Below are 24,042 nucleotides of genomic sequence, written 5' to 3'. Positions count from 1 at the left end.
GGTGCCTGGCTTCCTGGAGGAGCTGGAGTCTCTTTCACTTTCAAAGAATACGTTTACTAGCTGAGGAGCCTTGGCCTGGGACATACACATCAGTGAGCCTCTTAGAAGAGCAAGGTGAGTAGTGGGAACATCAGAGTCCTCCAACCATTTGAGTTGTGGGAAGGTAAATCCTGGCCTGACTGTACTGTGGCAGACATGGGTGATCCATCCTGAGAGTCAGGGCCCAGGCTCCAGCCCTGCTTGGAGAGTCTGCAGGCCAGCTCTAGTGGGAGGGAGGTGGCTGGATTCCCCTGTATGCTTCATGTGCCTGTTCCTATCATAGTCTGTCCTGAACCCTCCTCTCTCCTTCTGACCTGAAACTGCAGGAATAAGGGACTCCAGTAGTGAGGGGTTTTGTGGGAAGCCTGAGAATAAGAAATAAGACAAAAGTAGCAGCTTGGACCAGTAGGTGTTGCCTAAACTGATAACTTATGCCATGCAAATTTATTTAAAAGTACAACATCATATAATCTATTTGTAGTGGAAAGTGGCCCAGGTCAAAAGAGATCTAAGTCAGACAATGTTAGCAGAAAGAATACAGGATGTCTCAGATACAGCTGCCTTAGGACTCATAACCACAGCCCAGGGGGAAGAGTCAGGTCCCCAGAAGGCACAACATACTCTGGGTCACTGGCTCCGATATCAGGCTGTTCTTGCTAGGTCACCCCTGGACAAAGACAGAGAACGAATGTCTTTTTGCCTGTTTGTCGGGACCTCTGAGAAAGTCTTGAATCTGTCTGGCTCCCCACACTTTTCCATGTGTCTCTTTGGTTTTCTTTGTTGTCTCTGGATTGTTCTAGAGGTGCTCAGGGACAGGAGACTTGTAAAAATTCCTTCACAGGGCCTAGCCTGAACTCAAACTGGGCTCTTGAGTCCCCCTCTACGCAGTACCACCCCACCTCACACTTTGTCACAGTAATGGCTGAAACATTGATTTTGTTAGCGTGGAACAGTAGAACAGGATAAAGATGAGGAAAAGAGAATAGTGAGTGTCCTGCACGTTCCACCCTTGCATCCTCCATCCCTGTCTTCCTATCCTCTCATGCTCCTGTCTCTGAAATCCCAACACGCATTTCCTGCATCCTCCAACCCTTCTCCCTTGATTCACATCCTCTAATCCTCCCAGCTATAAACTCCATGTCCTGCATCCTTCCACCTTCTTGCTTTCCCATCCCTACAGTTCCCACCCTCCATTCTCCAGATGCCCACCTTCCCACTCCTCCCTCTCCATCACTTTCCATGGCTAAGCCTGAGCCAAGTCTTTGCTGCTGTGGTTCTCCAAAGATAGAGACCTGGATCTCCTGTCTGCTGCTAGTGGTGGGAACTGTGTCCTCCTCCAGGAACAGCACTGCTTCTGTGCCAACAAACCCAAGCTGGTCGAGAGGGCCAAAGACTTAATTAAGGAGCAGACAAAGATTCAGTGACAGCCATCTTCCTAAGGATGGGCTTTTGTTCCCTCCCACTCTGACTCCTCCCCTTCATCTCTCCATTCCTCCTTATCCTTACACTTCCATTTTCCCCTGTCCTTTAAAAGATTTACACAAGTTCCTCCTGGATCAAATCACTGTCATCACTATCCACACTAGGACAATGGCTGCCCTGGCTAGGAGCTTATTGGGTCCCCTGTCTTCAGTCTCATCTTATTCACTATAGCCCCTGTCTAATAACTGTGTTCAAAGGTTTCTCCAGGAGAAAATGTCAGCAATCACATGATCCACTTCAGCAGATCAATTTAAAACTCTTTTCCTGTTACCCAAAGTCACTCCACAACCTACACCCCATTAAATCCTAGGGACAGACCCAACAACCATTTCCATCCTTCTCTTCTGACAGGAAACAGCCAGTAAGAGAATACACCTCTCCTTCTTTTTCTTTGTCCTTTGGTCAGATAAATGATCATAATAACCTAAAGAAGAAACATTAGACAAGCTGAGAAACCCCCAACTCAACATAATGATAAGCACACCTACCTGACAGGAAAGTCAGCGCAGTAAGGAATACCCACTGACATCATTCATGACACCACAGAGAACACATCCACTGATAAACTTCCTCCTGAGTTCCCTCTTCTGTGCTATAAAGCCCAGGCCCTGCACCTAGACACACAGTCTCCATCCCCAGGAGAGCCTGGAGTCCTTCAGGTATCCTGACCAGAGGACAATTGTCCCTGTAAAGGCTGCTCTGCTCTTTCTTTTATTTCTAGGTTTCCTTCATCAGTTCCAATCAAACACCTTTTCCCAGCACAGAAATGGCTGACAGAGACAAAGATCCGCTTGCCTCCTGCTTGGAGCAACAACAGAAGGAAGACTGGAAGCTGTATGGACAAGCACTGCACAGTTGGGCATGATCTGGGGGCCCTATCAACACAGGAGCAGCTCAGTCCCATGAGGCTAGTGTCAAAGAGGAGGCTCAGCATAAGGGTCAAAAGGGCTTGGACCCCTCCCACTACACCTGGAAATGGACCTGGAGATGCAGCAGCCCTTTTCTCTGTCAGAAGAGGACTTAATGCAAAGTAAGTACACCAAAGACCCCAACCCACCACTACAGTGACCCCTTCATTACCACTGAGCCCTCCTGACAGGTTTCCTGGGCAGGCTGACCTGTTAAAAGAGTTTACAAGTCCCAGGAGAGGCTGGAACAAGAAAGCTTTCAGAAAAGCAGGAACTGAATGCCAAGCCACACATAGTTTTGTACACCTATGCATTTCAGGCTCTCATGTGGTCCTCATAGCCCCGGGAATGAGCAGTCAGAAGCTGTAGTGGGGAGAGGCAGGCATTCAAAGGGGTTCTGAGGAGGCTGACACAGAGATCAAGCCAGCTCCCAAGACAAGCATTTGGTGACATTGAAGTTACAAGCCCAGACTTTGGAGCAGAGCAGAGGGAGACTACAGCCCTCCTCGATGTCTCCATCTGGGAAATGGGAAAGTAAACAGCTGCCTTCTTGGACTATGGAAGTAAAGTGATAATCCACATTGAATATTAAGCAATCATCTAATATTCAATAAATGTTCATTAATTATAAATACAAGCTCATGTGATTGCTGTTTCTCTTATTTCTTATTATACTTCACAACCCTGTGGGACAGAAGCCCAGAGCCCCACATGTGGGAGCTGAGGCTCAGAAAGGAATAGAGACTCACACAGAGGACTAGTGTAGAACCAGGACATATGTGTGGACTTCATGGTCCCAGAGCAGGACCATTTCCCAGCAGCACTTGTGACAGTGTCTTTCTCCCTATGAGACTATAGAGAAGGGTATGAGGGTGAGCAGGAAGGACCCCAGCCTGCCTTGTTTGGCTCCTAATGCTGCCTGCCTGACAAACACAATCACTGTAGCCTTCCCATAGTGCATGCATCCTCATTTTCCAGATCCACAAACACACCCAAAATGCATCCCTTACCTGGGAACAAAACCCTCGGAACTATTGAGCTCAGACCATGAGTCCTGGAGACACTTACAGATCTTAGAGTGGAAACTTTTTAAACTGGAACCTGAGGAGTCTGAATTCAGAAGCAGAGACAAGCTGAGCTGAGGGCTCTGGGTGGGACTTCAAGTCCACATAGATGATGTTTCTTCATGAGTGAGCCTCCACCTGTATGGGCACCTGGGATAGGGGACTTAAGTGGAAAGACAGAGGGGCCATGGTGGAGTGCTAAGAATCACAGGCTAGAAATGACCCCTCTGGGAATCTGGAACCCATGGGGTCAGCAGTGAGCCTAGCCCAACTGGCATTCAGAGTTGAGCTCAAAACACGAGTGGGACCTGAGCATCTCAGAGATTATGCAGGTCCTGAAGCTCCAAGGTCTATTCTCTTGGATAGGCTCCTGCCTCAGCTTCAGCCAGTTTCTTCTACTCCCTAGGCTAACAACTCAAAAGAAGGCTTCTCATGCCTGTTTCTAGAGTTTATATTACATAGTCTATGGCTTTTGTGGAAGCAGTATCATCCCAAATGGAATATCTTCATTAATGTGTGTGTACATATGTGTGTATACACATGCACTTAGAAGTAATATATGTAATTTAATTTCTTATGAAACAATGTGATCCCCTAAATAATACCCATAGTGTTGTTTATCCCTCCTTCTATTTCTATATTGTCCCCCTTCCCTCTCCCCAATTAAAGGCCCTCCACCTCATTTTTCCAATTTCCCCCTTCCTAGAACCTGTATCATTCTACTCCCCTCTCTAGAGCTCCTTCTCACCCCATGGTTCCTTTTCTCTTCCCTGGTTCCTGCAGTGACTCCAGGTTACATACTAACATCTGAAGATTTGGAGGAACCACAAGTGAGAGAAGACATGAGTGTGTCTTCCTAGGGCTGGGTAGCCACACTTAATATAATATTTCCTAGTTATATCCATTTACCTTCCAAATTTGTGATTTTATTTATAGCTCTGTAATAAATCTTGAAACCTGGAATGGTAATCTCTCTGGCATTGTTTTGCTCAGGATTCTTCTGGCTGTCTAGGGTTTTTGAGGCTCTATATGAATTTTAGGATTTTTTTTTTTCTATTTCTGTGAAGAATGTTATGGTGAAGGGGGCATGGTAGCACAGGTGTGTAATCCCAGTACTCAGGATGCAGAGGCAGGCAGGTCTCTGAGAGTTCAATGCCAGCCTGGTCTACATAGTGATGTTCTGGACAGCCAGTGATATATAGAGAGACTCTGTTGAATAAACAAAAACAAAAACAGGAGAAAAATGTGGTGGGTGCAGTGACTAGAGAAATTGTTCTGTGTTAAGAGCACTTATTATTCTTGCTGAGGACCCAGGTTTAGTTCCCAGCACCCACACAGTGATTCAGAACCATCTGTAACTAAAGTTTCAGATTCCTTGTTCTCTTGTGACCTCCATGGGCTTCTGGCACAAACATGGTACACATACATACATGCAGACAAAATACTCCTACACATGAAATAAAATAATCTTTCTTAAAAAGGAAAAATGTTTAAAAAAATTTTAACTGATGTTGTAAGCATTTTGATTGGGGTTGTATTGAATATGTAAGTTGTTTTTGGCAAAATGGTCATTTTTCACAATATTCTGCCAATCTACAAGTATGGGACTTCTTTCCATTTTCTAGTGTCTTCCTCAATTTCTTTATTTGGGGATTTGAAGTTTTAATTGTAGAAGTCTTTCACTTCTTAGTTAGGATTATTCCTAAATATTTTGATTTCTTTGAGGTTATTATAAGTGGAAAAGTGTCCATGGTCTCTTTCTCAGAGCATTTGGTGGTGGTGTATAGAAATGTTACTGATTTTTGTTAAGTCAATTTTTTTTTATCTTGCCACTTTGATGCAAATGATGATCATTTAAGGAAGTCTTATGGTGGACTTTTTGGGATCTCTTACATATAATATCATATCATATATAAATAGAGATAATCTGACTTCTTTTCCCATTTGTTTCCACTTAATTTCATTCTCTTGCCTTATTGCTCCAGCTACTGCTTCGAGCACTATGTGAAAAGGAATGGGGGAGGGGTGATGGTGAGGTGACTCAGCATTTGAGAGCACCGGCTGTTCTTCCAGAAGACCTGGGTTCAATTCTCAGCACCCACATGGCAGCTCACAACTTTCTTTAAGTCCAGTTCCAGGAGATCTCTCACCCTTCTGAACTTGAGGGCACTGCGCACATGTGGTGCACAGACATGCATCCAGGCAAAACACCTATACACATAGAATAAAAAATAAAATGAAAAGAGGTTTAAACGATGAAAAAGAGTGGGAATAGTGAACCTCCCTGTCTCATTCATGATTTCAACTGAACTAATTTGAAGTCTTTCTCCATTTAGGAAAATGTTGGCTGTGTTTGTTATAAAGAGCATTCACTATGTTGAGCTATGGGTCCTCTGATCCTATTCTCTCTACAACTTTTCTCATGAAGGAATTTTGGGTTTTGTCAAAGACTTTGTTGTAATCATGTAATTTTTCTTTAGTCCTTTTATATGATTTATTATCTTCATTAGTTTATATAGTGCATTAGGGTTTCTATTGCTGTGAAGAGACACCATAACCACTGCAACTCTTATTAGGCAAAACATTTAATTGAGGCTAGCTTACAGTTTCAGAAGATTAGTCCATTATCATCATGGCGGATCATGGCAGTGTGCAGTCAGACATGGTGCTGGAGGGGAAGGAGCTGAGTGTCTGCATCTTGATCTGCATGCAATAGAAGGAGTCTTTTTCCACATGGACATAGCTTGAGTATAGAGGAAGGAGACCTCAAAGCCTAGCCCAGCAGTGACACTCTTCCTCCATAAGTCCACACGTAGTCCAACAAAGCCACATTTCCTAATTGTACCACTCTCTATGGGGACCATTTTCTTTCAAAACACCACGTATGTGTTTGTTGAACCATCCCTGAATCTCAGTATAAAACCAACTTGATCATAGTGGATAAGCCTTTTACAAATGATTGTATTCAATTTACAAGCATTTTATTAAGGATTTTTCATTGATGTTAATCAAGGATATTAGCATATAGTTTTTGAGAGATTTTTGTTTGGTGTGTGTGTGTGTGTGTGTGTGTGTGTGTGTGTATTTATCTGCTTCTTGGAATTTGGAAGTACTTCTGTTTTTGTGGGGATGATTTTTGTTTGTTTTTAACTGTAATTTTTTGCATTTCTTTCTTGTTTTAATTTTTCATTTTACATACAAACCACAGTTCCCCTTGCCTACCCTTCTCTCTCTCCCCCTCTCAACTCCATCCCATCCAAACCCCCATCCACTCCTCATAGAGGCTAAGGCCTCCCATGAGGAGTCAACTAAGTTTGGCCCATCAAGTTGAGGCTGGACCAAGCCCCTCCCCCCTCTATCATGGCTGAGCAAAGTATCCCACCATAGGGAATGGGCTCCAAAAGGCCAGTTCATGCACCAGGAATAAATCCTGGTCCCACTGCCAGGGGCCTCACAAACAGACCAAGCCACACAACTGCCACCAACTTTCAGAGGGCCTAGTTCGGTCCCATGCAGGCACCTCAGCTGTCAGTTCAGAGTCTGTGAACTCCCATTAGCTCAGGTCAGCTGTCTCTGTGGGTTTCTCCATCATGATCTTTACCTGGCCTGCTCATACAGTCCTTCCTCCCTCTCTTCAACTTGACTCCAGGAGCTCAGCCCAGAGCCAAGCTGTGGATCTCTGCCTCTGCTTCCATCAGTCACTGGATGAAGGCTTTATGATGACAAAGTATTCACCAATCTGATTACAGGGGAAGGGCAGTTCAGGCACCCTCTCCGCTATCGCTAGGAGTCTTAGCTGGGGGAATCCTTGTGGATTCCTGGGAATTTCCCTAGCACCAGTTTTCTCCCCAACCCTATAATGGCTACGTCTATCAAGATATCTCTTTCATTGCTCTCCCTTTCCATCCCTCCTCCTACTCAACCATCCAGTTCCCTTATGTTCTTATCCCCAATCCTCTCCCTTCTTCCCCTGCTCCAAGTTAATCAAACAGAACTTTTCTATTTCCCCTTCCAGGGAGATCCATGCTTGTCTCTCTTAGGGTCCTCCTTGTTACCTAGCTTCTCTGGGGTTGTAGATTGTAGCCTGGTTATTCTTTGCTTTTCACCTAATATCCACTTATGAATGATTACATACCATGTTTGTCTTTCTGGGTCTGTGTTACCTCACTCAGGATGATTTTTTTTCTAGTTCCATCCATTTGCTTGCAAATTTCATGATATCATTGCTTTTGACCACTGAGTAATGTTCCATTGTGTGAATATACCACATTTTCTCTATCCATTCTTCAGTTGAAAGGCATCTAGGTTATTTCCAGGTTCTGGCTATTGTGAATAATGCTGCTATGAACATAGTTAAGGAAATGTCTTTGTGGTAGGATTGAGCATCCTTTGGGTATATGCCCAAGAGTGGTATTGCTGGATCTTGAGGTAGATTGATTCCCATTTTACTTTCTATTCTGTCAGGTTCAGTGTAACTGGATTTATGTTGAAGTCTTTGATCCACTTAGACTTGAGTTTGGTACAAGGTGATAGATAAGGATCTATATGTACTCTTCTACATGTCAACATCCAGTTATGCCAGCACTATTTTTGAAGATGCTTTCTTTTTTCTATTGTACACTTTTGGCCTCTTTGTCAAAAATCAGGTGTTCATAGGCGTTTTGATTTATGTCAGGGTCTTTGATTCAATTCCATTGATCTACAAGTCTGTTTTTATGCCAGTACCAAGCTGTTTTTATTACTATGGCCCTACAGTAGAGCTTGAAGTCAGGGTTGGTGATGCTTCTAGAAGTTCCTTTATTTTGCATGATTGTTTTGTCTTTCCTGGTTTTTTTGTTGTTGTTGTTTTGTTTTGTTTTTCCATATGAAGTTGAGTATTATTTTTTCGAGGTCTGTGGAGAATTGTGTTGGGATTTTGATGAGGACTGCACTAAATCTGTAAATTGCTTTTGGAAAGGTTGCCATTTTTACTATCTTAATCCAAGAGCATGGGAGATCATTCCATTTTCTGATATCTTCTTCCATTTTTCTTTCTTCAAAGACTTAAAGTTCTTGTCATACAGGTCTTTCAGTTGTTTGGTTAAAATTACCCCAAGATATTTGATGTTATTTTGACTATTGTAAAGGGTGTTGTTTCTCTGATTTCTTTCTCAACCCATTTATCATAGATAGATAGATGGATAGATAGATAGATAGATAGATAGATAGATAGATAGATAGATAGAAGGGCTATTGATATTTTTTTAGTTTGTCTTGTATCATGCCATATTACTGAAGGTGTTTGTCAGCTACAGGAGTTCACTAATAGAATTTTTGGAGTCATTTATGTATACTATCATATCATCTGCAAATAGCGAAAGTTTGACTTCTTCCTTTCCAATTTGTATCGCCTTGATCTTTTTCTTATCTTATTGCTCTAACTAGAACTTCAAGTACTATATTGAATAAATATGGGGAGAGTGGACAGCCTTGTCTTGTTCCAGATTTTAGTGGAATCACTTTGAATTTCTTACCATTTAGTTTGATGTTAGCTGTTGGCTTGCTGTGTATCACCTTTAATTAAGTTTACTTTATGTACCTTGTGTACCTAATCTCTCCAAGACCTTTATCATGAAGGGGTATTAGATTTTGTCAAAGGCTTTTGCAGCATCTAATGAGATGATTGTGTAATTTTTTTTCTTTCAGTTTGTTTATATGGTGGATTACATTGACAGATTTTGTTTGTTGAACCATTCCTGCATCTCTGGATCAATCCTACTTGATCATGGTGGATGATTTTTTTTTTTTTTGATGTATTCTTGGATTCAGTTTGCTAGTATTTTATTGAGTATTTTTGCATGAGGGAGATTGGTCTGTAATTCTCTCCCTTACTTGTTTCTTCGTGAGGTTTGTGTATCAGGGTTATTGTAGCCTCATAAAAGGAGTTTGACAGTGTTCTTTCTGTTTATATTGTGTGGAACAATTTGAGGAGTATTGGCATTGACTCTTTGAAATTGTGGTAGAATTCTGCACTAAAGCCATCTGGCCCTGGTTTTTTGTTTTGTTTTGATTGGGAGACTTTTAATGACTGTTTCTATTTCCTTAGGGGTTATGGGTCTTTTTAAATTGTTTATCTAGTCTTGATTTAATTTGGGTATGTGACATGTATTCAGAAAATTTTAGATTTTCCAATTTTATGTAGTACAGGTTTTCAAAGTATGAAAGTATGACCTAATGATTCTCTGGATTTCCTCAGTGTCTGTTGTTATGTCCCCCTTATAATTTCTGATTTTCTTAATTTAGATGTTCTCTCTCTGCCTTTTGGTTAGTTAGGATAAGGGTTTGTCCATCTTGTTGCTTTTCTCAAAGAATCAATTCTTTGTTTCATTGATTCTTTGTATTGTTCTCTTTGTTTCTGTTTTATTATTTCCTGTCATCTACTCCTCCTGGGTGACTTTGCTTCTTTGTGTTCTAGTTTTCGGGTGTGCTGTTAAGTCACTAGTGTGAGATTTCTCTAAATGTTTTATGTGGGAACTTAGTGCTATGAACTTTTCCTCTCAGCGATGCTTTCATAATGTCCCATATGTTTAGGTATGTTGTGTATTCATTTTCATTGAATTCTAGGAAGTCTTTAACTTCTTTCTTTATTTCTTCCTTGACCCAGTGGTGATTCAGTTGAGCATTGTTTAGTTTCCATGAGTTTGTATGCTTTCTGTAATTTGTGTTGTTAAACTCTAACTTTAAGCCATCGTGATCCAATAAGATACACGGGGTTATTCGATTTTCTTTTTAATCTGTTGAGATTTGCTTTGTGACTGAGTATGTGGCCAATTTTAGAGAAAGTTCCATGAGGTGCTGAGACGAAGTTATATTCTTTTGTATTGGGAAAAATGTTCTATAGATATCTGTTAAGTCCACTTGAGTCAAAACATCTGTTAGTTCTCTTATTTCTCTGTTAAGCTTCTGTCCATTGGTGATAGTGGGGTGTTGAAGTCTCCCACTATTAGTATGTGGGGTTTGATGTGTGGTTTAAGCTTTAGTAATGTTTATTTTACAAATGTAGGAACCCTTGGATTTGAGGCATAAATATTCAGAATTAAGACTTCATCTTGGTGTATTTTTCCTGTAATGAATATGAAATATACTTCTCTATCTCTCTCAATTAATTTTAGTTTAAAGTCTATTTTGTTAGATATTAGAATAGCTACATCTGCTTGTTACTTAGGTCCATTTTGTTGGAAAATCTTTTTCCAACCTGTTGCTCTGAGATTATGTCTGTCTTTGAAGTTGAGGTGTGTTTCTTGTATGCAGCAGAAGGATGGATCCTGTTTTCATACCCACTCTGTTAGCCTGTCTTTTATTGGTGAATTGAATCTATTGATATTAAGAGATATTAATGACCAGTGATTATTCATTCCTGTTTGTGAGTGTTTCTGTTTTTGGGATTTGCAGGTGTGAAATTATCTATTGCCTGTGTTTTCTTGGGTGCTGTTAATTTCCTTGGGTTGGGATTTTCCTTCTAGGATTTTCTGTAGGGCTGGATTTCTGGATAGGTATTGTTTAAATCTGGTTTTGTCATGGAATATCTTATTTCTTATTTGTCTGTTTAGGTTGTAGATCTCTTCTTGCTTTAACTTTCAGGCTTGGATGAGTCCAGAATTTTGTCCATTTCTTTTAGATTTTCCAACTCAGTAGAGTACAGGTTTTTAAAGTTTTTCCTTGAATGATTCTGAATTTCTTTGGTGTCTATTGTATTGTTTCCCTTTTCATTTCTGATTCTGTTCATTTGAGTCCTCTCTCTCTTTTTCTTTTGGTTAGTTGGGACAAGTGTCTGTCGATCTTTATTTTCTCAAAGAACCAGCTCTTAGATTCATTGATTCTTTGTACTGTTTTCTTTGCTTATATTTCATTAACTTTTGTCTGTTTTATTATTATTATTATTTCTTGCCATCTAATGGTTTATGATTGGTTTCTTCTGGTGTTCTCAAACTCTTGAGTCTTAAGTCATCTATCTGTGATCTTTCTGACATTTAATATAGAGACTTGGAACTATAAATTTCCCTTAAAGGACTGCTTTTAACTAATTTAGAGGTTTTGTTCTGTTGTGAGTTCTTTTTTTTTTCTGTTTTCATTTAGTTATAGAATTTTTCTAATTTCTTTCTTGATTTCTTCTTTGGCTTATTCATTATTCAGTAACTTAATCTCCATAATTTTGTGTATTTACTACAGATTAATTTACTGTTAATTTTAAGTTTTATTTTATTATGGTCAGACAGGATACAATGAGGTATTTCAACTTTTTTAATTTGTTAAGATTTACTTTATGTCTCAGGAGCTGGTTTATTTCAGAGAAACTTCCTTGGGTGACTGAGTGGATAATATATTCTTTGTTGTATTAGTGGATTATTATGTAGGTATCTTTCAAGTCCATTTGATGTACAATATCATTTAATTCTAATGTTTCTCTGTGTTTTTTGTTGTTTTTGTAGTTGTTTTGGTTTGGTTTTTTTGTTTTTTTTTTTTTTTCCCCAGATGACTTGTGTTGTACAGAAAGTGGAGTATGAAATCACGTGCTATTCGTTATTCTGTGTTTTCATTCCAGTACTACAACTATTACAAAATTGGGACCACCAGGGTTTGGTGCATATATTTTTAGAATGTAATGTCTTCTTGAATAATTATTCCTTTGATTAGAATGTAGTGCCCTTATTCATCTCTCTTGATTTCTTTTAGTTTGAAATCTATTTTGTCAGGTATTAGGATAGCAGGGCCTGCTTGCTACCTGGTCCCATTTGCTAGGAACAGTTTCCATCTTTTCTCTTTAAGGTATTGCCTATCTTTAAAGGCAAGATGAGTAATTACAGACAGCAGAAAGACTGATATCTTTCTTAATACACCAAGCCAGCCTTTTATTAGGGACCAGATCCCATTAATACTATTGAAGTTACTATTGAAAGGTGTGTATGCTGACCATAATAGTTTTCTTGTTTGTTTGCTGGTGGTGCTCCTAGTCACACTGTGTGTTTCTGTAATTATGTTTTCCTTCTGCTGTCTCTTAGCTATGCTCATTCCTGTCTCCAGTAGAAGTATTGCTTCCAGTGTTCTCTGAGGGGGTGACTTGGTAGACATGAATTATTTTAACCTGTTGGTATCGTGGAATGTTTTTTTTTTTCTCTCCTCGGTTATGACAGATGGTATTGTTGGGTATAATTAGTCAAAATTATCATCCATTGCCTATAAAATATGCAATACATTGCTCTAAGACCTTCTGGCTCTCAAAGTTTCCATGCAACAATCAGCAGTTATTCTGATGTGTGTCTTTATATTTGATCAGTTATTCTTTCCTCTTATAGCTTCCTTCCACCACCCTCTCTTTGCTCTGCATATTTAGTGTTCTAACTATAATATGTCGTGGGAAATTTTTCTTTCTGATCCTTTCTACTAGTAATATCTGTTCTTCTTGTATCTGTATGGGTTTGTCTTTCCTGATTTAGAGAAAGTTTTCTGTTATGATTTTGTTGAAGATTTGGTCTGTGCATCGATCAGGACTCTTCTTCATCTATACTTATAGATAGAAGATTGGGTCATTAATTGGTGTCCCACACTTCCTACAATTTCATCTAATTTTTTGTTTGTTTGTTTGTTTGTTTTAGGTTTTTTAAATATTGTTTTGCTTATGTGATCCAATTGCTCTACTTAACTTTTGAGTCTTGATATTCTATCTTCTCCTTGATTCATTCTATTTGTAAGGCTTTCCTGTGAATTTTCTAATTGGGTATTGAGATTTCAATTTCATCTGCATTTCAGCTTGAACTCTCATCAATACTTCTATATTTTTGTTGAATTCAGTTTTCAAATACTGAATTATCTTTGTTGTTTCATTCAGTCTTGTGTTTGTGTTTTCTTGCACAACACTCAGGCAATTTTTCTCTTTGAGTTAATTCTATTTAAGATCATTCATCTAGTTGTTTCTTATTTCTTTAACTCCTTTAATTCTTTGAAGTTTATAATTGTTCAGCTAAGTTCTTGGTCCTAAGGTTCATCTAGGTTAATTCTTAATGGAGAACATTTCTATGGGAATGTTAAATTGGTAGGGGAAAATATAGTATTGACCTTTCATCTTGTTTTTCAATGACACCTGGGCATACGGGTTTCTTTTGTTGCTTCTGTTTCTGATATGGACACATCAGATTGGGTTTACATACACAGTGTGCCACCATGCCTCAGCCTGGGGTAAGGAAGAGTGTAGGTAGATCTCAACAGCCTAGGCTGGGGCCAGGTCTGGGGATTGTGGAGGGTTCAGTCAAGGCAGGTTAGACAGACTCACCAGGCTAGACATAAGAGCACAATATGTAGGTTAAGGTGAGCCTGAAGGATGGTTGTGGTATAAGTAGCCTTGGGTTGATGAGAGTTTTCAGAATGGCTATGCCAGGTAAATCACAGAGCACATGTAGCATATCTGTTTCTCTGTGCCACATGACTGAGCTAGAGGGTTCTTGGTAGAGAAGGATCTGTTATTTAGTGAGTCCCAAAGGAAAAGGAAATGAACCAGGAAGAGTTCATGATCTATGGGAAGCAATTGCAGGCCTATCAGGATTAGGGGGTGGGCTGTACTCCAGAGAATGCAGGTAGAATATTTATGTCTCCACACCAGCAGGATAAGTTAAGATATTCCTGGTGATCAGGTGGGTCCCATGGGGAGATGAGGATCTAGAAGGAGATCAAGATCCCAGGCAAGCAGCTATGGAGTGAGCAGAGTAAAAAGGTGCTGTGTCTAGGAGTACAGGTCTAAAATAACTTTGATGTATTTGTTTGAAAAGTTCATATCTTTATTTACTGTAGCTTCATCATATTCACTCCCAAATCCCATCTACTCACTCCCCCAGGTCACACCCCCAACCATGTTTTTTTCATTCTGTGGTTCTCATTGTTGATTTGTTTTATAAAGTCTCTCAATCCAATTAGTGTTGTCTGGTAGAAAAATGACTGACCTTCTTGGGTTGGTATTATGCAAGTCATGCACAAGCAGCTATAGCTGTGGTGAGTTCATGAGTATAACAGCCATGTAACATCCAGAAAAACACATCTCACAGCACTCCATGTCCTCCAGCTCTTTATTCTTTCTTTTACCTCTTTTGCAATGTTCCCAGAGTCTTGGGGACTCCACTTAGATGTCCCACTTAGAGCTAAGCACTGAACAGTCACTTAGTCAACATTTTTGCTATGAGTCTCTACATTAATTGCTGTTCACCACACAGAGAAGTTTATCTGGCCAAAGTTGAGTATAGGAGGAAATCCCTCAGAGCATTGCTGCTGGCTTGAATTCCAGAATGTTATCACATGGCCCTTGAACTACCTTTTGTGACTGTTACCTTTTTAATGGCTATGCTCTATGTGAAGTGTTTGAATCTTATCTGAGTTCTTCCTGAAGTGTTCAAAGCCTCTGAAAAAACTTGGGTGTAAGGGAACTTGGAAAAACAAGATTCCATGTGACTGAGAATTACTTTGCATTTATTTCTTTAAGGGAAATTCAGGAAGAGGTTTGGGTATGCAGAAATTGACTTGTTAAGGTGTAAATTGTATAACCATTAAAAAAACAGTCTTTTTGCAAAGCAATGGTAATCAGCTCACCAGAAACTGGCTTCCCTGCTGCTTCTATGCCAAAATTCACCCTGGAGTGACCCTGTTTGTTCCATGGACCTGCAGAAAAGCAAACACTGACAGTTGAGTGAAGCAGTAATCTATGGGTATAAGCATAACTATTCAGAAGGCAGATTAACATTTTGCCCATCTAGCAAAAATAACAAGAGGTCTTTCCCTAGGGGCTATAACCTCCTGAGCCATCAGCTTTAGACCAGGTTTACAGATGTGAATTCCCTGCTGTGGAATTCAAATCTAATTAGAAATTCCTCAAATTTAACCATGGAGCAGATGGCTACTCTACAACCTTCATGTCATTATTGCACCTGTGAGTCTGTCTCACCTAGCATGTCAGTATTGTAACATCCAGGGTCACCATCTGGTAATATCATTGATGTTTTTTCCCACAGTGTCCTCATAGCACCTCTTAGTACTATGACAGTTACACAGCATGGAAGAAGTTTCATGTCTGTTCCAACTTGGAGTCTCTAAGTCCTGTAACAAAAGTATGTTGTCTTCAGCAATGGGGTCTTAACTCTAGTTCTGGTAGACCACCAGGCTTTGCTGCTTTTAGAGTCTCTGCATCCTCCCTGACCAGTAACCCTTAGTGAGGTACCCCATACTTGGCATTGGAATTTGCCTTTAATGACTCATGTCTTCTGAGGAAAGTACTGTGTACCCATTGCTCACTATCCTACATTTATCTAAGTTATATTTTTGATTAGCTTACAAAGTGGTGTGGTTCTCTAGTATCTTTCATACATCGTTAGTTTTGGTTTACTCATCCCACCCACTCTTCTCCCTTGTCACACTATCCCTATCCTCACTTAAACCTTGAACCACTTAAAACTCACTTAAACATTTTCAATCACAATGGTTCTACTGTGTCTTCACCCCTCAAGGCCTTTTACCCTACCCCTCTATTGGGCTAATTATAGCTTCCTGATCTCTAGAGACACTCCAAATAAGTCTCACATGGTCCCACCTCTAAATGAAAAGCTACAGGCAATTAATGGATGCTGAGAGAGAGAGAGACTCAGTCTTCTCCAGAGATGAGTCCCTCATAGGTTATCAGATCCCAAGTGGTCAGCTTTAAATATATGAAAGCAACATGGAATAGACTCACCAAAAAGTGTGTGTGCATACGTGTATGTATGTATGTATGTATGTATGGATGTATGGATGGATGGATGGATGGATGGATGGATTTTGGATGAATGTAACAATCATTAAAGAAGAAATAGAGAATTTGAGAGGAAAGAAGGAGACACAGGAGGAATTGGAGGGGAGACTAAGAAGAGTGGAAGTGATGTAAATATGGTATGGATGTAGGTAATTCTCAAAATGTAACTTAAAAGAAATTTTAAAATGTCAAATTAAAGATACAAATCTAAATATAAGGATCATACACATAATACATGATTATATGTTATATGATCCACAAATAATAGGAAAAAAATGTGGCATGGTTGCCTCACAAAGTAGAATATTTTCCATTCAATCAATTTTATGTGGATTTTTTATTGGCCTTTTCTTCTTCCTACATGTATATGTGTGTTTTGAATACATGTGTGTGTGTGCATCTTTGCATGTGTTTGGACATACATATGTGGGGGGTTGTAATTTGTGCTTGTGAGCACCTAAATTGATATCTGGAATCTTCTTTGGTTGCTTTCCCGTATTCACTGAGACAGAGCCTTTCATCCATGCCCAGAGCTTGTCCATGGAGCAAGTCTAGCTGGACACCTTGCTCTGTGGATTATCCCTTGACACAACTTTCTGAGCCTGGAATAACAGGAGCCAAAATGCAAATGCATCATGTACAGGGGATCTTGGGAAACAAATTCTAGTTACCATGGTTTCTTTTTAAACTCACTAACTTGCTGCCCAGATGCTTTTAAAATATGACAAAACTGAAGAGGACTTAGATGTGTGCATGGTAGCAGATACATCCCAGATGAGAGGACTTGGGGAGCACAGCCAAGGAAGAGCTGAGCCCTTTCTTTGCACTTTGGGAAGACATGGCCCAAGTAAGGCAGACTTTGTCCATAGACATAAGTGATCAGCATGCTATACTCAGGAGATGTTAGATGGTGTCCTACAGAAGACAATGTGAACAGATCTGTAGATCCAGATTTCAAGGGGAATTGGCCCCTGAAGCCAGGTTCTGAAGGGCTAATTGTGTGATAATATGCTCTCACCAAATTTTCTCCAGTACTTTGGCCAAGGCAGGACAGGTGCCTTGGGAAACTAGCAGGTGCTGAGGATTGGATTCTGGTCCATGGGGCATCCTCTTATCTGTCTTACTTTGAGTTCCTTCCAAAGAAGATGCTGAGATGAGATTTGTGGTCAGGTCCACGTGGACTGAGGACTCTTCAGATGCACTGGTTGGAGGAAGGGGGAGTAGGGCAGGTGGGAGGAAGCCAGCAAAGTGTGCTGTGTGAACGGTGGGGCAGGTGACATCAAGAGCAAGTGTACTAGTTGTTGTCCATTGCCAGGACTGGAAACAGAGACTGGGTAACTTTTGTTATTCCTGTTTGATTAATTGATTGATTGATTAATTGATTGATTGACTGATTGACTGTTTGACTGACTGATTGCAGCCCATGATGTTTCCAAACTTACAGTATGGAAAAGCTGGCCCTGAACTCCTGATTCTCTTACCTGTCTTCTGAATGATGAATTACAGGACTATACAACCATGCTTAGTGGCTTTTTTGTTTGTGTGTTTAGTTGGTTGGTTTTTTGTTTGATTTTTTAGAACTTGTATATTTCATTACACTTCTGGAGTTTGAAGTCCAAAAATAGAGACTATAACTGCTCTGCTTAAGAAAAATGTATATAGGGGAGAGGCTGCCTGCTGGAGAGAAAGGGAAGCCCTTCCAACAACAGCTTGCCCATTCCTAGAAGAAAAGTATTGGTCAGCTAATAAGGGACCTGCCCCCAGGACTCTAAACCCTTAGTGCCTTATTACACCTGTCCCCTTAGTGCCACACTGTCAACTGAGTTTCAGTGTGAACTAAAGACATCCAAACAGTAGTCACAAACAAGGCTTGTTGTTACCAATAATATCTGGAAGGCCTGGGGAGAGGAGTCCAAATCTATGTCATGAAACATGAACTCTAAGCATTCCAAGATGATCCCTTCAGACCCACAATCTCAGAACTTACAGAATATAGTCAGGACAGCAATGCTGGAGGCCAATGTGATCAGTAAGGATCAGACATTGGCTACAATGTCTATAATCTCCCCAGTACTCCATGGCCTTCTGCAGTAGAGATCATAGCCCCCAATTACAGACAGGAAAGCTGAAGCACAGTGGAGCTTCATAGTGGATCATCTCATAGACTGAATGAGGACAGAGTTGTGCCTGTGAACTCACTCTTTATTCTCAACCACTAGAGCAGGTCTGGCACAGAGTAAAACATTAATAAATATCTAAAGTATGAATGAACATTGTACAGCATTATTATTAATTAGACAAGTGAAGACTTGAACTAGGTTTTTCTAGTCTAAATCTCACATTCCTTGCACTGCGCTGTTCAGAATATCCCAGGGCCCACAGCCAGTATGTTGTGCAGCTTAGACAGATGTCTAAATTCATCCAGTTGTTGATGGGTGGAAGGAAGAGAGCATGAGAAGAAAGAATGAAAGGAGAAACAACTACTGTGGACAATTATGCTTCATCTTTCACTCATCTGTTTATGATTCATTTCAGAAATACATCAGAATGAAGGAAGAGAGAAACTTTACCACACTGCATCCTGGAAAACCAAGGATTTGCTTCAAAATTTCACACAGCTATTACTTCTACAAAAATCTTGCCCAAGAGGCTTGGACACCTTGGTCTGGAAAAGATGGCGTAAAAGTAAAGCAGAGGAGAGGGGGCATCTGATTGAGATCCAAGACTTATTTAACCCAAACCCGGATACCCAGGAAGAGCCTCAGCTAGTCATCTTAGAGGGGGTTGCTGGGATTGGGAAGTCAGCGCTGGCCAGGCAGGTGAGGAGAGCATGGGAGGAAGGCCAGCTCTACAGGGATCGCTTCCAGCATGTCTTCTACTTCAGCTGCAGAGAACTGGCCCAGTGCAAGCAGCTGAGTCTGGCTGAGCTCATAGCAAAAGACCAGACTGTGCCTGCAGCTCCCATCAGGCAAGTCATGTCTCACCCCGAGAAGCTGCTCTTCATCCTGGATGGCATAGATGAGCCAGCGTGGGTCTTGGGAGAGAAAAATCCCAAGTTCTGTGTACACTGGAGCCAGCCACAGCCTGTGCACACACTGCTGGGCAGTTTGCTGGGGAAATCTGTCCTGCCTGGGGCTTTCTTGTTGCTCACAGTTCGGACCACAGACCTACAGAAGTTCATTCCTTCTTTGGGGCAGCCACGTTGGGTGGAAGTCCTGGGCTTCTCTGAGTCTGGGCAGAAGAAATATATCTACAAATATTTCACAGAGAAAAGAGAAGCAATGAAAGCTTTTAGATTTGTGAAATCAAACCCAGTGCTCTCAACACTGTGTCTGGTGCCCTGGGTGTCCTGGCTGGTCTGCACTTGCCTGAAGCAGCAGATGGAACAGAGAGGAGACCTCTCACTGACCTCACACACCACCACAGCCCTCTGCCTGAAATACCTTTCTCAGACAATACCAGCCCAGCACCTGGGGACCCATCTCAGAAGGCTCTGCTCACTGGCTGCTAAGGGAATCTGTACAAGAAGGACCCTGTTCAGTGAGTTAGATCTCCAGCAGCAAGGGTTGTCTGAGGATGTCATTGACAATTTCCTGAAGGTGGGTGTCCTTCAAAAGCAGCCCAGCTCTCTGAGTTACAGCTTTGCCCACTTGTGTCTCCAGGAGTTCTTTGCAGCAATGTCCTGCATCTTGGTAGATAGTGAGGATAGATATGGTGATATGGACAACTATAGAATTGTGGAAACACTGATAGAAGTATATGGAAGACATGACCTGTTTGATGCACCCATTTTGCGCTTCCTATTTGGTCTTTTAAGTAAAAAGGGAATGGGAGAAATGAAGAAGATCTCTGCCTGCAGGTTTCCTTGGAGGACATGGTTGTACCTGCAATGGCACATCCTTGAGGAAGCCCTATACCATCAACCATATTCTCTGGGTTTGCTCCATTGTCTGTATGAGATTCAGGATAAGGAGCTCCTGACATTTGTGATGGAAAATTATCAAGAAACAAGGATGCATGCCCCAGTGGATATGCTACATCCAAGGTTCCTGACAGGCATAAAGCATCTTCTGGTCCAGACAGACATGGAGCTCATGGTGGTCACTTTCTGCATTAAGTTCTGCTGCCATGTGGAGAGGCTTCAGCTGAATCATGGTGAACAGCAGGAGAAAGTGCTGATGGCCCCGAGGATGGTTCTGTGAGTATCCAGACACAGTCCTCTCTCCAGCTTCCCTGTAGATCCCATGAGCACACATGTTCTGAACACCAGCAGCACTCTTAGCTGGTTCCAGGGCAGCAGTAATATCTAATTGCTAAATCTGATCATCTTTCTCTACCTCCCTCTGTGTGCCTGACTTGGTGATGAGCTATGAGCTTTTCTCTCTCCCTATGCCTCGGCAAGAACCACCTACCTTCTCTGATTCAATTTTCTTCACCCTTCACAGGGTTCAAATGGCACCCAGTGACTGATCCTCTCCCTTACCATGCTTTCTCTCTGAGAGACTGCTCATTCAGCTCCTACAGACACCATCACCTATCCCCATAAAGGTGACCTTGGCACTGAGGTCTTTCTATCATCACTATATATATATATATATATATATGAGTCCCTTTATTTTTCCTGTCCAGATTACTTCCCTATATGTGTCAATGAAGGCTGCATGAGTCTGACACTCAGCCTGAAGGCTTCCTAACTTCCTGCCAATCCAGCAGCAATGTAGACCTCCCCTTCCAGAGTCTCCTACCACTGTGCAGAAGTGATGACTCAGTATCAATATGTGTTACTCTCCTCTATAGAGGATTCATTAAGTACTGATTTTATGTCACACACTACCAATCATTTGCAAGAGGAGACATAGTGTAGATAGACTTTTCCTGGTCCTGCCTGGCTCACAGTCAGGACAAATCTCTCTCACCCACCAGTCCTGCAGCTGCTCGGAAGGAACCAAGTAAACACACAGAGACTTATATTACTTATAAACTGTATGGCCATGGCAGGCTTCTTGCTAACTGTTCTTACATCTTAAATCAACCCATTTCTATTCATCTATAAGTTGCAACACGGCTCGTGGCTTACCGGTATCTTAACACCTTCTCATGGCGGCAGCTGGCAGGGTCTCTCTTCCTCAGCCTTCCACTTCCTAGAATTCTCCTCTCTGCTTCTCCCACCTATACTTCCTGCCTGGCTACTGGCCAATCGCTGTTTTATTTATTAACCAATCAGAGCAACACATTTAACATGCAGAACATCCCACAGCAGACATAGTTGCCGCCCTGAGGATTTCAAAACTGGGAGAGAAGACAGCCAACTACTCTAATTACATAGGGCATGACTGTTGCAATAATAAGGAACATGCTAGTTATCTTGAGTTGAGGATTTAACAACACAGCAAGAACCCTTGTGAAAAACTTAAAAGTAGTGGTGCAAAGGTTGGGGAACAGGAAGAAGATGAAGAGATGATGGGAAACGGGTCAAAAAGAACAAATGTGATCAAACTTTCTTACATGTAGGAAGTTGTCTCAATGACTTTATATGATTAGAATGGACCAATAAAAACATCCTTGCTGTAGAAGAGTGAGCATTTACCAATTATCAAAACAATAAAAATTAGTATCTGTGGTGATATATATTGTGTACCCTAATAAAATTGCCTGAAGATCAGAGAACAGAATAAGCCACTAGATTAAACATAGAGGTCAGGCAGTGGTGGCACACAACTTTAATCCTAGCACTTGGGAGGTAGAGATCCATGTGGATCTCTGTGAGTTCAAAACCACCCTGAACCACATGAGATTGATTCAGTCCAGGAGGGAAACAGAGGCAGGCTGTGGTGGCACTCACCTTTAATCCCAGTACTTGGGAAGAGCACACACACCTTTAATAGCTGGGCAGAGAAAGGTATATAAGGTGTGAGGAAGCAGAAACTAAAAGCTTTTCAGACTGAGGCTTCCTAGAGGTAAGACATGACAGTGGCTTGTTCTTTTATCTCTCTGATCTTTCAGCATTTGCCCCAATATCTGGCTATGGGTTTTCTATTATAAGACCTTTAAAATTTTGAGCAAGAAGTATCCTCAAGAATTCAGTTAAGGACAGCATTAAGAACTGGGATAGCTGAGTTTGGTCATGCACACCTGTCATCCCAAATTCAGAAGGCTGAGGAAAGGTCAGAAGTCCCAGCCCAGGCATGGTGTGAGGCTGTCTCAAAATATTACAGGCTACAGATGTAACTCATTGATAAAGGGATCGCCTAGTGTATTGGTTAATTTTCTGTTGCTGTAATAAAACACCATGGCCAAGACAAGTTTTAGAAGACTTCATTTGGGCTTATGGTCCAGAGGGATCAGGGTCCATAATGGCAGAGGAAAAGGATGGTAACTGGAGCAGCATCTGAGAGCTCACTTCTTGAACCACAAGCAGGAAACAGAAGGGGTGTCCTGGGAATGGCTCAAGGTTTTGAAATATTAAATCTTGCCCCACTGACATATTTTCTACCACAAAGCGACACCTCCCAAGCCTCCTCAAAGAGTACCACCAATTCAGAGCCAAGCATTCAAACGCCCATGATTGGGTAACTTCTCATTCAAAACACCACACCTAATAGCCCAAGTCCCTAGGTTTTGTTCACAGCATGAAAGAAAAAATGAGACATGCCCTTTGATATTTTCTCTATATACTTTTATATGGGAACATTAAGCCGCACTATATTGTCTTATATTCACATTTCTTTTCTTACTGACTCAAGGATGTCTTCTCTGGTTGCTAATGGTCTAGTACAATATCATTCTGAATAGCCTTATGATATTGCCTAGGGAGAATACCTTAGTGAACTGGATCATTTTCCTGTCCTTGGCCAGTATAAGTTGTTTCTAAGCGTCTATGGTTATAAACAAGTGAGCCTTGAAGAGCCTTGATACAGATGTTGCAAGTAGTGGTCTTCTCTGAAGCTTCAGAAGAATTCTGAGTATATACTGAGACAGAGACCAGCTAGGGCGAGAGAAACAAGGTACACTAGCCTGCTTGCAAAGGACAGTTGTAGTTAGAGTTTTCCTGCCTGGCCCAGTCAGGACAAATCTCTCTTACCCGCCAGTCCCACAGTCGCTCAGACCCAACCAAGAAAGCACACAGAAACTTACATTGTTTAGAAACTGTATGGCTGTGGCAGGCTTCTTGTTATCTACTTCTTCTATCTTAAATTAACCCATTTCTGTTAGTCTATACTTTGCCACATGGTTTGTGGCTTACCAGTGTCTTTACATGTTGCTTCTCATGGCAGCGGTTGGCAGTGTCTCTCCCCAACCTTCTACTTCCCAGAATTCTCTTCTCTCTTGTCCCGCCTTACTTCCTGCCTGGCCACTGGCCAATCAGAACTTTATTTTCATAGAGCAATATCCACAGCAGACAGTGGCCTTAGGAGCCTGAGGATAACACCAAGGGAAAGGGAAAGGCTTCAGCTGCTAGTGAGAAAGAACAGTTGAAGTGAAAAGTCAGACAAGGCAGGGAGATCAGCAAGAAGGGCATTGCATGCTAGGAAAACAGGGCTGAAGGCTGGCCAAAGTCAAAAAATTCAAAATGGTAGGTGAGTATCTTAATTAGGGTTTCTATTGTTGGAAAGAGACACCATGACCAAAGCAACTTTTACAGAAAAAACACTTGATTATGGTCGTTCACTAACAGTTCAGAGATTCAATCCATATCATCATAGTGTGACATGGCAGTGTACAGGCAGACATGGTCCTGGAGAGGTAG

At 41.3% G+C, this 24,042-nt stretch overlaps 1 protein-coding gene across 1 annotated transcript in view; it reads left to right on the top strand.

Moving 5' to 3' along the window:
- LOC118589338 (NACHT, LRR and PYD domains-containing protein 1a-like) overlaps positions 1-24,042 on the top strand; it is a 43,947-nt gene continuing 19,905 nt past the window's right edge. Inside the window, exons 1-3 of the mRNA XM_036196545.1 lie at positions 1-114; positions 2,243-2,551; positions 18,831-20,493. Coding sequence (XP_036052438.1) covers positions 2,497-2,551; positions 18,831-20,493 — 1,718 coding nt within the window. The 5' untranslated portion in view covers positions 1-114; positions 2,243-2,496. The remainder of the gene's footprint in view (positions 115-2,242; positions 2,552-18,830; positions 20,494-24,042) is intronic.

This window comes from Onychomys torridus, chromosome 8 (genome assembly GCF_903995425.1).
Source record: "Onychomys torridus chromosome 8, mOncTor1.1, whole genome shotgun sequence".
Taxonomy (NCBI): Eukaryota; Metazoa; Chordata; class Mammalia; order Rodentia; family Cricetidae; genus Onychomys; species Onychomys torridus.
This window is presented reverse-complemented; position numbering and strand designations above follow the sequence as displayed.